Genomic DNA, 14,923 nt, shown 5'->3' on the forward strand with positions numbered 1-14,923 from the left:
GAAAGAGTCATGTGCTGACACCTAAACGCATGCAACTGCTTTGAGTAGCAGGCTTCTGAGAAGGGGCAGAATTCTGAACACAGAAGGACATAAAATGTTGAAAAGCCTGCACGTTTGCCACAACAGCTACCAATATGAGTCCTGTTAAGGGTTCTAAACATCCCTACCCATGTCTGTTCTCAAATATAGCTGAAAAGTATTTTCAATATATTTAGATGAAGAATCAAGACACAGAAAAAGACATCCACAGAATAGATGCATGGGGTCTGCCACCTAGTGGCACCAAGAGCCTCAAGCTATTGTTTCCATCATGTTATTACTCTTTTTTAAAAAAATATTATTATTTTTATTTTTTAACTGGAAACATTTGACAGCACAGAATAGAACACAAATTATTTGACTGGCATCGAAATTACCAAGCCTGAATTGCATTTTGTAGCACCCAAGATAACAAGAATTTCAGTTGAAGCTTTTTTAGCTGTTTGGACACTCATAGTAACTTCTCTTTATCCCTCTTGCATCTCCTGTAGACTCACTGCTGCCTAGTATTGAAGGTTATGACATTTGGTATAAGCTCTCTCATCGTCGGCTGCTCATTTTCAGTGCTTGCAGTATTACAGTATCTTTGAGGCCCCTATCCATTTGTCATAACTGCTGGAATCTGACAAATCTCAAAAGCAGTAAGAAGCAGGAAATGAGGAAAGGCAGAGCCTGAGAAGCAAAAGCAGCATAATGATAAAAGCCCCATTTCCTCAGGACACCGTCTGCATCACAGTTTGTCAATAAAGAACCTCTGTCAGCCCCAAAAGCTTAAGGGATTCCACTGCCCAGTTCACAGCATGGACCCACAGCATGTCATGTCAAAGCAACAGGGACAGGGACACAAAGGCAGGAACTCTTTAAGACAAGCGGTGAGCAGAAACCACCCTTTCTGCCAGGCCATAAACTCAAAAGCCCCCTTTCCCACTTGGAATTCAAAGCCAGAAGCACTTTAATGCCTAAACTAGGTCAGCCTTTGTTTACACAAAACACAGATGAGAAAGGAAGTATCATTCATTCAACTTATCAGGACCAGTCCAAACCACCGGACTAAAAGGCACATAATCTTTTTTTCTCTTTTATAAAACAAAACCTTATCAAAGGCACATGCAGAGAACACACCTGACACAGACGTACAGACGTAGCCAGGTAACAAACAACTCTTTTCCATGTAAGATGGATACGATTTCTCCATGGGAGAACTGACAATGTAATTTGAAGTGATCTCATGTTCTTACTAGGCTATATCCTCACAGATGCTTTAGATTCCTGCCCCCATTTGTCAATTTTTGTAACAACCTTGGTAAGCTATGAGCCATTCTGGGCTACATCTACTACAGATTCCTTAGTAAACAACAGATAGATCTTGATATTTTAGTTTCAGTCCAGGGAAAAAAGGAAAACAAAAAAAATGAAACTCCAAGAAGCCCACAAAAAGCCTGACAAACTAAACCAAACCCAAGAAAAAAAATCTCCAAAAATACAAAATCTAAACAAGATCACAAGTTCTATACAGATGTATGTCCTACCCTTTTTGACTTTTTTCCTTTTTCCTTCTCAAGCTTTTCTCTCCAACTCCATAGCAATCCCCACATTCCACTTCAAAGTTCCTTAGCTGTAGGCTATGGCAGTTTGCTCTCCTAAGAGGGGGGGAGGTTGAAAATCTGCCATAGGAGACCACAGGAGAGCCCATACTGTAAAGCTAGTAAAGAATCACAGATCTCTGGACTTCAATCAATGAAAGAAAAAAAAAAGGAGAGGGTTTCAGCAAGTTTCATTTCTCTTTCTGTATTCCACAGATTTGAATTTCAGCTGTATAAGGTACAGCTGTAAAACAAGCATGTAAGAACTACCACAGTGGTAAAGAGGTGCACGTTACCTTGATGTGAACCCTTGTCAACAAGCTAGTAACTTTCACATCAACAGTCCCTAGGATTGAGAAAGAAAACAGAGATTGTTGCTACAAATGTGTTGGTAAAGCAATACTTCAAAATGTAGGCTTGCAAGCAAAAGCCAGGCAACAGTTGTTTCTTTCTGCAGCCTCCCCAACCAAACCAATGATGGCTCAGCACAGAAAGTGTAAGGCTTTCTTGGAGTGAGTGTTCATGCTCTGATCTATGTGTAGAAAGCTACTCACACTATTAGAATATCATGGTATCATTTAAAAGAAGCTAGGGATGTGTTATCCTGAATATACATCTTCATCTTAGTTTTCAGGTTCCACTTAATATCACTTCACACATTAGTATTGAACAGTTCTGTCAAAACTCAGATGCAACTTAAGAAACATGCAGGACATTGCTTATAAGGGATTGTTAATTAGAGATTAACCATAATCCTCATTTATGCCTAATTTGAATAAATAGCTTGCTCAGACAGAATGGCACAAGAGCCAGAAAGTTGTTTTCAGACAGTATCAATGTGTATCATCCCTTCATACCATGCTAGCTCCTACAGACCTGGCTTGGCAATCTCACTAACATGCTACAATCTTGAAAAACACTAAGAAAACACACTTAAAACCAACAAATATTGATAGACTAACTTTATGCAGTAACAAAAAGCTCTAAAATTGCACATTGTACACATTGAGGAGGGCAACAATTTTCTCCTCCCTTCATTTCTATGCAATTCTAGATCTGTGCCTCAGACACATTCATTAGATGTTATGTATAGCATGTTTTATAAGAGATCCAGACCTACCAGTGAATCAGCCAGTTCACCTGCTTCTTTATCACGAAGAGAGCACCACTATCCAGGTAAAGCCATTTGAGTCAGGATCTGAGTACTGTTCATCCTCAATTACTTGTATGTTCTTGAAAATTCCACATTCCAGAAGTACTCGATTTCTTGCTTAACACACCTAATGTCACACCAGGAACAGCACTAGCAGACTGATCTGTTAAGCATTTTAACTCTCAAACACTAGGAGGAGATGTCTAGAAAAGAGAAGATAGGTATTCCATTCTCATTTCCCATTCCACCCTCCAGTTTGACCCCGCTTGCCTCACTTGGTGTTAGCTTTGAAGGAAGACGGGATGAGAAGTCCTGCCTTACGCTTGTTTTTCTTACTCATGACTTCTCAGGGCTGCCAGAATCTTGCTGAGGGACAGATTCAGTTCACAGCATTTAGCTCCCAGCAGCTCTCTAGCTGTAGCAGGTGAGTTCCAGGCTCAAGGTTTTTGTCCTTCTACCCGGTCTGCCTACTTTGCAGGCCCCAGCAGAAGGTATCCGGTTATTTCAAGCTGGAAGCTGAAAGCAGTGGCTAGCACACAGAGGGCAGATAAGGACTTGATGCTTAGTACAGTGTAACAGACTAAAGTATATTCTCTAACTCTACAGTTGATGTAGAAGTATGAAGTGCAAGACTTTCAAAACACAGCAGCATCAAGATTTCTGTTTTATTTTTCTATCACATATGATCTACCCAGGTAAGGAAAGCCCACACTGCCCATGAACTCTAACAGCACAATAATTAGAAAATTTTGTTTGACAGACTTATTTTATATCTTTTCTATCATTCCAGTATGGTATAAGTCTCAAGTTTACTGGCAATTTTTCATATTTGAAATTGTTTTCCTCAGAAGCATCCAGGTTTGCTTTTTAAAGATACAGTCTTTTTACTTAAGTTTTAAAATCATGATATTCATATTCTAAACTGGCTTCTAAAAATGTACAAGACATTGGGAACTTGTCTTCCAAATGGTTATAAAGCAATTATTACAGAAAGACCCAAAAACAGGAAGATGAAGAATGCTGCTTCGGCATTACGCTGTCCCCTATTCACGTCTACAAGAAGCCTGCAATGACAACTGGGAAGGAAAAAGATCAGACCTACACATATATGTGTGCCAAAGAACTGGAAGCCCCAGCTCAGATGGCTAGAATGTCAGGCATTTCCTCTGCTGCTGTATGCGACTGCATCTACTAGCCAGAGGTCAAAAGTAAATTCCAGTTTCCAGTTATGGGGTTTGGGTTTTTTTGTTTGTTTGCTTTAAATCAAAAGAGTGTTTTCTTTGCCCTTCTAAAGTTATATGCCAGTGCCAAACACATTTAACATTGAACATACTAATACTTTCATTTATAGATGCCATTTCTGGCATATGTATCTGAAAAGTAATTTAAATTCTAGCACCTTAAATTATGTAGATTGACTTGCAACTATGACAACGATTTTTACATGCCTCTAGAATGAAGATGATCATAGAAAAGTACTATTTGTTCTCTTCCTAACCGAAGCTAAGAGTTAGCAAAAGCTTTACCTCTTATGGACAGCAAGGCAGAATTTGCATCTTTTAACATAAGTTGACATATCTGACTCTAGACAAGCTATTTATTTTACATCATATAAGTTACTTGATGAATGAGGAAGAAAGTTTTCTTGGATTCTAACAGAAAGAATTTAAAAAATACTTTGAATACAGAACACTTGAAGGCATCTAGAACAGAGAATGCAGGAATTCACGAAGGGGTAGAGGTACTGCTCATCAGCACTAAGGCTAAGAATGCCCTTGGTTGGCTGGTTTTTTTCTGAGAAAGCCATTCAGCCTTGAGGTCAGTGCTTCACCTGTAAGACACTCACCCTCTTCCCAAATGTTTGCGTATTTATCAGCAATTTGAAGCATAAACATGGGCCCAAAATATATTATGACAGAGAGCAGACAGATACCCCAACATTTGAAGAGCAGGCATTTCACTTTTAAGCATCCATAGAGGGCACACACGTACCACCTACACTCAGGTACAGCATGTATGGATACTGGCCTAAGCACCATCTCACTGTCCCTGGGAAAAGTGGTACAGAGTCCTGAAAAGCTCATTTACAGCTAAGTAGTTTCCATATCCTTAAACCAAAGTTTTAAAACCGTGAGCTGTGAACACTTTGGGGTAGGGTTCCTGCTTCAACTCTAGTCTCCATCCCTCCAAACTACTTACCATAGACAAACATCAGGCTGATAATGCTTCATTATATCGCATAGAGAAGTTAGTTGAAGCTGTGGAAGCTGCATAGTGTTTGTTCTATTTCGAAAGAACAACAACAATACTTAAAAAAATAATTCAAGGCCTGAATTTGGAGAACAAAGAGCTAAAATAGTTTTTCACCAAGCTCAACAACCATTCAGACTTACAAAATGCTGGTAAATTATTTTAAGAGACAATTGCAAAGTTTACTGGAGGTGGTAAAAAAAGGGCAACTTAATTTTCTGACAGGCTGTTCCTCACTATGAGATACAGCCAATGTATTAAAATTGCCATATTGACCAGTATGTCACTGACACGACTATCACTGGATACAACCATCCAACACTCGCTTATCTCTGTCAGCATCAAAGGTGCAAATATTCAAACAAGACTTGCCCTGTCAAAACACGACCTGTGACCCACACCAAGTGCCACAGGAATATAGCTTCCTGCTAGTATGCAACATTAGCCTAATATTTACACATTGTTCAATCTGAGATCTTTGCTCAGGTCTCTTCTGTCATATGTAGATAGCTTTTGATCCTTAAATAAACACTGAATTCAGAAGCATTCTGCTGTAAATCACCTGCTTCATTTTCTCTTTCTTCCCCAATTTTAAGAGAAGTTAAGGTCAAGGATTCATTAAAACCAGTAACTTGTTGTCAGAGAAAACATGCACATACTTCAGCACAACCTACTTGCCACCATGGAAAAGAACATTTGGAAGGCACTGAGCTTATCAAAAGCAAGATCCTACTGACTGCAAGATTCCTGTCTTGCCCCTTTCCTTCTCTTACGGAGACTCCAGGTATAACAGGTTATCTTGTATTATTTTCAAATTAATGCAGATAAGCATTTGAAACAGGAATAGGCAAGAATGCTCCTTTGTCTCTAGAAACAACCACGCTTTGACCATTCATATCTAACTGCAAGCTTTGTGGGACGTGCTTGTCACACAGTCCTGTCCTACAGTGAAGATTACACTTCTGTCCAATCTCAGAAACTGCAAGTTTGAAGGCAACTGAAGTGTCACAAACTGAAGAACCAGTACCTTTCTCCATAAGCATTATGTACTCAAGTGATTTGGATGTAGGAGAAGGCAAGGCAAGGGTGGCACTTCCAAGCAGCTCACAAGAGCAAGTATAGCAAAGAAGGAAAACAGGCTCAATTACTACACAGTAGAACCATCACAAATGTACACAAAATAAAAAGGAAAAAATAGAAGTACAAAGATGCAATATTGGTTACCATTGTGAGTAATTCTTGGGATACTAACAATTCTAAGGTTTTTTTGTTGGTGGTCTTTTTTTTTTACCAGCTGTGCAGTTTTGGGTTCTTTCAATTTTCCCTTTTAACACATTCTGCAATACAGTTCTCCCCCGTTACTTAACCCATAATTACTCAAAATCTAATTAAGCCTAACATTAGATATCCAGCCACATCAATACAGAAACATGAACTTCATTGTTCCCTTTTGGTATCTTTCTGAAGCTTCTGCAAAGTTTTTGTACTGTTAGCTTCAAATTTCATGGCACAGGTATTCTCTGTGTGCCAACTCATCTTAAAAACAGAAGATGCTGAAAGAGCCAATGTTTTAGAAAAATATTATGCTTCCTTGGCCAAGGAACAGTTCTCTGAGGAGCTAGAGTCAGAAAACTGTTAAGTCCTGCAAATTTAACATGATTCTGTTATGCTGTGAAGGCATTTGCACTGCCAGATGTGCCATTGTCACAAAACCCTCTCATAAATTAACAAGCAAGTTTTCTTCCCTTTTGGTTTTTTTGGAAGACTTCTTTATGTATTTAAGTTTAAATAATTATTCCTAATCTGTACTATTTCCACATCAAATGTTTTTTCCTTCTCTATCTCTGCATTCAGAAACAAAGCCCGAAAGCTATGCCATTGTTTTCCTCTCTGCCTCATGTGAAATTTTGCCTTCAAATGCATTTACTTGGCTCTCACAAGCATACTCAAGGGTAAAATCTGGACCTTTGCCACAATCACATTCCTTATTGCAAATACATGCCAACCTTCAAAGTTCAGTTATTTGAGCAAAAACATACGTTAATTGTTACGCGAGAGGAGTGGAAAGTGTATCAGATTAAAGCACATTTGAAAGTATTTTGCTACCCCCCCCCCCTTGCTTGATAAATCAGCATAAAGGTGGATTTGTTCTGTTCTAGTTTTTCAACATAGCTGCAGCCATTAAGACCACACAAGTGAAGTTTTAACACAAAATCACACTTAACAACAACCAAACAAGCATTCAGAATAAAATTACCTTCTCATATTTGTTATTCCAGGACTGGTCTAACAGGTATTGCAACATTTGCCAGTATAAAGTTATTCAGTTACATGTAAAAAATAATGGAATGCAAGGAGTATGTTGCAATAAGCCAGCTTAATAGATACCAGAGAATTAAAATGGTTTTTTCCTTTCACCTATGAAGGACAGCAGTGAAGAGCTCGGAAAGGTACAAGCCAGGTAACCAAGAAGCAATGATTAAAGACAGTTTCAATAACTTAATATCAGCAGCAGGCTTTACATTAAGAGAAAAATGCAAGTGAAGGGTGTTAATTTACCTAAAGCATTAACCACATCTTCCATTAAAAAAAGGTATAAAATTTATTCTTCAAATATATTTGGAAAAAGACTGAGCTTTACTTCTACCTGAAAAAGCTTATGCTTTTGATAGAGTTAGAAGTGATAAAGTAATTTGGTTTCTTTTCATAGAGCCCAAGAGCACACTGAGAGAACTTGAAAGAAAAATACACCACCTTTGCTACAGCTGGTGGCACTTATGCTCTCCATAGTACTCAAGAACACCTTTGTCTATGTGCCACAACACTACCTTGTATTATCAAAAGAAACACGACTGCCAATTTACTTTAAAGAAGCAGGTGAGTACAAGGAAGTTGCTCATCTTGAAAAGAATTTGCAGACTGAAGTTTTTAGCAAACCCAGTTGAAGAACTACTGTACCTGAAGTACAGCCCACATAGTGAAAGACAGGATGCTGCTAACACACAACTGCCCACCCCCTCATTCCAAAGACCTGCCACTGCCTTTGAAGTGGGAAGGTGGCAAGGCACATTGCCTTTTCCATGGACAGCTCACAAGAGCACAGATCCTGACTTGCTCTGGTAAAGAAGGAGCATGCTCCAGAATATCCTTAGGTTGCTGTTCTTTAAAGCTCTGTCATGCTATCAGAGCTTCTGCCAGTGTCCAGCATACAGGGAAAGAAAGAGGATCTCAAACTGGGATAGTCTTTAAAACTACTGAGGCTGGGTCACATCAGTTACTGACTTCCTAGTGTTTCTTCATGCATGCTAGGCAAGGTTTTGAGAGAACTGGACTGGTACAACACACCAAGTTTTCAATGCTACAACCTACCTATGCCCTAGAATTGTATCTCAATGAAAAAAATGCCTTCCTCCTTTGCTTCCCTCACAGCCAATCCTCTGTCTCTTGCACAGAGTCTGAAGAACTGACTCTTCTGTACTGTCTGCAGTTTATTCTTAGCAGAGCACGACTACAAGAATGTGGAGATGCAGCTCATTAGACTTCTGTTTGTTACTGTGGCTCAGCAAACGTATGGCATCTCCTCACTCTTCGCTCTCTGGCCATATTTTCCACAGTCCACTCCAGCAGTCCAAGGTCAACCAAGCTGTCATCATTAGCAGTCTTCTGAATAGAAACAAGCTTTCTAAGCTCAAGAACACAGGATTTCCTGAACCATATCAAGAGCAGGCACTCATCAAGACAATAACCAAAAGCATTTTAAACAAACAAAAAAACCCACCCCAACACAGGAATCTATTATTATTTTAGGTATGTGATAGCTTTTCCAGACAGTCTCTTTCTAGCCCCAAATGTGTCCAGTTCCTCATAGTAGGATGCTTCACAACCTCTATACAAACCTGTTATATGAAAAGTCACATGCAGAGAACCAGGCACTTTGAACCTGATGACGGAGCTGGGAGACCTCTAAGGATTTTTATCTGTATGCTATATGATATTCTATTCTAAAGTAAAAGGTCTTCAAACATTTGTTGTGTATCTACACAAAAAATAGTCTGTAGTTAGTTACCAATCCTTTCAAATGCATCTAATCCTACTGTTTTCTAGGAAAACATGGGCACGGGGTGGGGATGACCATGACCTTCAGTACCTATATTATTGAGACATTGCATTAACCTCTCAGTATTTTCTTGAACAGAGTCATCAGGATCCCTAGAGACATTACAAATATTTCAGTAGAGATAAAACAGACACTCCTCATTACAGGATTCCCCAGTTCGGGGCAGAGCAAGAATTCAGGAGACAAAATAAAGAACATGACTTTCAGGCCCTGCCAATGGTATCTAAGCAACATGATATTATGGCCCAAGCAGCCTGAGTTTGGGAAACGACAAAGTTGTCTTATTTGCCTAAAGTGGCTTGTTTAAGTGAACTTGGGTGAAAACACTATGAAATAGGTAGGCAAAAAAAGCAAAAGGAGATGGGGAAATGTAAAGGTGGAAAGAAACATGAGGAGCCCAGGAAGACAGGCAGACAAGAGCCAGTATGGAAAGATCCTATAAAAAGCTAACAGGAGAAGTTTGGGTTAGCTGAGTAAGCAAGCTAGAACTCACAGCAAGCCCAGAAGGGAAGACCACACACAGCCTAAAGAGCTTAACTATAACACAAACTAGATAAAAAGAGGTTGACTAGAGAGGCACCTGAAAGGGAAGGTGCAAGCACAAAACGATACAAGAAACCGAAGTACATGCAAAAGCCCTGACCCCATAGCACATGCACACTCCTATCTGGAAATGGGACTCCAGATTTTGGCTCACTGCCTGTTATTTGCCAGGTGGTACTGGTGGAAGAGATTCCACACCCGCAGGCAAAGGCAGCTTTCAGTGAACCATACAGGTCGATGGAGCTGGCAACTACAGCTAACGCTATGCATTAGCTCCAGCATCTCTGTGTATGTTTTATACCTAGTATGGTCGGGACAGCCTACCTGCACCATTCCCTCTTCTTTCAAGGAAACAAATCCAGCAAAGCAAAAGCAAAAAAGAGAGGAAGAAGAAAGAAAATCCAACGAACTGACTTTAACCAGAACAAGCAAGCCACATTGATCTAGCACCACTAGTCTCTATAATACCCTTGCCTCACTCAACTGTTCAGGAAACAGAAAGGTGGATCCCTCAGTTAAATCAATTCTACAGCCCAACAGAACTTGTCACAGCTATGTAACTTTAATGAAATTGTTTGAGCCAAAATTTCTCTAGATGTCATTGTATACTACTAATTTTCTAGGTTCCAATTTGTCATATATTCTGTAGAGTTATAAATCTACTTCAGCTGTGCTTTTAAGAACAATACTACCAAAAAAGCAGTTCACTTAATAGGAACTTCCCATTTTTTTATCTCCATAATTAGAAAGAAAGCTACCTTACCCATTTTTCCCTCAGCAGGATGGAGTTAAATATCTTCCCTTGACTCAGTTCTGTTACAAAAGTTCATCAACATGCGAATGATACACAAATTTATAATGAATATTTAAAATATCTTGCAGAGTAACATGTCACTGAACAACACAAAACATTCTCAATTGTTTAGTAAGTATCTTCAAAGTAGAACACCCATTGAAGTAGCTGCTTGTACAGCACTTTTCTTCTTTAAGTTCTCTTCAGAACCTATAATTATGGTGTATCCATCATTCAGGTGTTCAACTTGTCTTTCATACCACTATTCATTTAATTATCCATATGAAGGATGGAGAGGAGAGGGAAGTGTGATTACCCTCTCTTAGTTCCACTTTCCATGGCTGCAGATTCTATTAGAGTATTTCAAAATTTAAATTACTAGTTTCAGATCTTCCCGCTGTTATGTTGAACAGACAATCATTAGAGTGAAGCATACACCAATACTTTGGATTCCAGGAAAATTTTAATTAGACATATTTAACAGATCCTATTAATCACGCCTTTTTACATGACACTACAGTTCAAGACAGCTTGCCTTGAATAAATAGAAAGATTTCTCTATTTTAACATGGCTAAAGAACCTGCTGGTCTGCATATAACTAAGCTGTGTTTCAGGTGGGCTTTCTAAATCGATTAATTCAACCTTCAGACTGTGAAGTTTGAAAGGCTGAAATACTCAAACAGCACATACTGGCTGAGACACGCCAAAGGGGCTATCCCATGCTACCTAAGAGACTTGGCTTGCATACCAAACAGGGATGTGGCAAGCACAAGGGGAAAAAAGTTACTCTTCTTTTCCATTAGTTACAGGATGAAGCATACACTTTAATTACCTAAACAAGTAGTAATGCATTTAAAGAAACAACCTCCATAAGCAGTTAGGACTCAATTGCCAATCCTAGTAAGAGAAAGAGGGAATAAGCGTTTTCAGTGCAAAACACAGTAGGCAGACTGGACTGACAACAGCTCTCAAATGCAGTCAAATTGAAGCTGTGTCATGACTTCTGCCTTTGTTAGGAAATAGATGGATTTAACTTCAAACATTTCACGAGGGTAGGCTTTGATAGTCGGAGGATGCAAATACAAATTCACATTCTTATGAGGAAGAACTAGATGGTTTTAACACTCAAGTTTAATAGTCAGATTTCTGGTATTTAAGGGTAGCATTGCTGTTTCACCACTTAAATCAACTATCCTATCTGTGAAGGATTAAAAATCAACAGGTCTTTAACTCTTCTACTGCTGCCTTATTGTCTGTGGCTTTGGAGAATACCCTCCCCATGCGCCTAAAAAAGGAATACAAACAAGAAAACAAATAAACAAGGAAATTGCTGTGAAACACAACTGCACTGTGACATAGCAGACAGTTTACTTGTATTGTTACCTCACGGCTAAGCTTTAAACAAGAGGTTGCTGAAGGCAAGCTACTCAAGGAATCAACCTGCTTTAGTTACGCCATGTCACAAATTGAGGTCATTTCTTCTGAGTCTGCAAAAAACCAAAAAGGCATCCACAGAAGATTTCTAGCAAGTTAAACACATGATGAATTGTCACGCCAACATTAGTCCTGCTAAACTACATGCTCAGTCATACCTTCACACATAAAAAAACCAAGTGGTGAGTACGATGGACTTAAGAATCCGTTCACATTACTACCCACTACTACAGCAACAAACAAAAGGCCAAAGGTTGTGACTCTCCTCTTCATCTAACTAAAAAAAAAACACAAAAAAACCACACAAAGCATTGTATGCCTTTAGTCACCAACATCATGTTCAACAATAATGAATGTCTGTCCACCAGCTACTTCTTCCTCACAAGATCTCCTTGTTTAAAGTCCACAACTCAAAACCAATTTTCTTATCACAAAGGAATATGACAGGTGACATCAGACCACACTTCCTTAACTCCGAGGCAGTAACTTTAAATATGGTTAGTAGCCTTATAGAGACATTCATTTTCGCAATATGAAGCACTGGCTTAAAGCAGACCAAGTAAGCAGGTTCACACCACTAATCAACTCTAGTATGTTCCTAGACACTTTGGAAAATAAGCAGCAATTACAGCATAATAGAAAGGGCTCAAGATAAAACTTTTGATAGCTCTTCAAAACAATCCTAGAAACACACCATAGGAATTTCACTCCAACTGGATGTATTTGAACAAACTCATTTCCAATTCATACATAAGCAATGATAAATAAGAAAAACCACCAAAAAAACCCAAACAAAAATAAATAATTATGTATGTGTGCAGAAGAATAGATGTATGTGGCCTAATTCAAGTCTAATCAAAGGAACACAAAAATGGAAAAATACAAGCATTAAAGTAACCCTGCATTATGCAAACCTAAGGAAAACAGCAGAATTTATGCATTCATATAAGAAAAGGTACAACTATACTCAAACACTCCTTTATCTATACCTTTGCTACAAAAATCCACTTTCTTTATTCTTAGTTCAGTCACATCAATACCTCTAAAGAGAGCTTTCCACACTGCTTTACACCTAAAGATACATGAAGGTAGCTACCAGAAACTATCAACAGAATGGCTTTAGTCTTTGAATCTGCAAATATTGTTAACATACCTAGCACAAAGTATCACTTTCTTCCATTCTTAAACCTATGCATTTGGAAACTTACTGAAGTTCTACTTTCCTTTAAAACATACAATTGTCTTCTGAAAAGTACAAAACCACAGGCATCTGAAACTACCCAAGTTTTCCTAAAACATATTAAACTAGACCCTAGCTTTCATCAAATGCACAGAAAAATTACTAACTCTGAATTACTGAAGACAAGTGCTTACCTTCAATCCTTTTTAAGGCCGACAGGCAAGTATCCCGGCTTGGAAATTCAAATGGATTATTACAGGTCCGAATGGTGTCACATTCGCATTTCCCGTTGATTATGTTACAACCTGTTATAAGGTTTTCATTGCATGGTTCGAATCCAAGAAGCTGATCATCATCCCAGTTTTCATCTAAAATAAACAAACAAACTTGCTCACTATTGCATTTTGGCTACAGTAGATAAATTCAGCTGCTTTGAAGCTGGGTGCAATTCACTTCAAGTTCAACATAGCACTAAACAGAAGACAACAGATTAAAAGAAATAATGGATTAATCAAAATTGTGGGATTTGAAAATACCATGTTTCACAGCTGTTCCATTGACAATTTTGCTACAGTTACTGACACTGCTTACTCCCAACTGTATGTGAAACTGTGATACCCTGAGGAAATGCATAGCTGTAGCACAAATGACTGCTACTCTAACTGAAGTTTACAGACACTTGAGGTTATATTTATCAAGGAAGTGAGAATATTGGACAGAATCTACAGCTGTTATAAAAGTCAAAATTGAGTCAGTAAGAGAGCATTTTTAAATCCGATTAAAAAATATATCACACAGAATTCACTCCACAGATACAAATTTTTATTACAAAAAATACTTCAAGATGCCATGACTTTGATTCTGTAATATGACCAAAATTGAGTTTTCCAGCACTCCCGCATCACTGACCACATGCTAGGAGAACTGCTCAAGCACATCACTCTCCATGCTGTCAAAGGTTGGGCCAGAATGAGTGTCTCTGCTCAAATAATTCTGCTGCTTTTGAATCAGTCCCATAAAACGTAACTCATTCCCACTGTACAACTGCCCATTTTCCTGCTAGAAGGAGGCTACATGCAATAAGATTATTTTTTTTCCTTTTCAGGAAGCGATAAATCCAGTTGATCCAGATTTCCATTGAGATTACCAGTTCTACAAAATTTCAGCTCTGTTAGGCCAGGTGCACACACAACATCCCACCAACTCAGAAGTTTAAGCAAGATAATGCTTTTTATGCAAAATAGAAGAAAAAAAGCAGGCATTAGGTATCCTTCACTATGCAGCACCAGGTAATTTACCAGCCTTGTCTTCCAAAACAAGTACTACACACAACAGTCACACAGATAGTCCACTGACTTCTAGCAATGACAAAAGGAACAAATATCTATTTTCAATCTTTACATCCTTCTATTTCAGAGCAGCTTTCACACTGGGCCTTCTAGTAGCTCTACCTGATTTTATGCATTACCAACAAGCAAATTTCCAATACAGATCTTGCCAAGAAACACTTGTATGGGAGGCTGCAGCCCAATACAAACTGTTTGCCATGCAGTAGTCTGACATTCAACAGAAGTCTAAAAACTGAGAAGAAATAAGAGTATACACACAAACACACACCAAGATGCACATATAATTACTGTTCACTCACAGAAACATGTGGAATATCTGCTAATCTGCGTCTTTTCAAAGAACAACCAACACCTGTAGAGACCTGTTTACCAGCTAAGTGCTGTACATGACCTACATACAGCAAATATCACAGTAGATCCTCATAAGTATGTCTCTCCCTGTAAAACCAACTGCTTGCTTTCTGTTACAAAGCAGAAAATT

The 14,923-nt window shown here is 38.7% G+C and overlaps 1 protein-coding gene across 1 annotated transcript in view; it reads right to left on the bottom strand.

The window, feature by feature from the left end:
• The window catches only part of CRIM1 (cysteine rich transmembrane BMP regulator 1 (chordin-like)), a 175,396-nt gene that overhangs the window by 141,281 nt on the left and 19,192 nt on the right, over positions 1-14,923 (bottom strand). The window contains exon 4 of the mRNA XM_010004603.1: positions 13,288-13,461. Within this exon, the coding sequence (XP_010002905.1) occupies positions 13,288-13,461 (174 nt within the window). The remainder of the gene's footprint in view (positions 1-13,287; positions 13,462-14,923) is intronic.

The sequence above is a fragment of the Chaetura pelagica genome, unplaced genomic scaffold, assembly GCF_000747805.2.
Source record: "Chaetura pelagica isolate M959 unplaced genomic scaffold, ChaPel_1.0 scaffold278, whole genome shotgun sequence".
Classification (NCBI taxonomy): Eukaryota; Metazoa; Chordata; class Aves; order Apodiformes; family Apodidae; genus Chaetura; species Chaetura pelagica.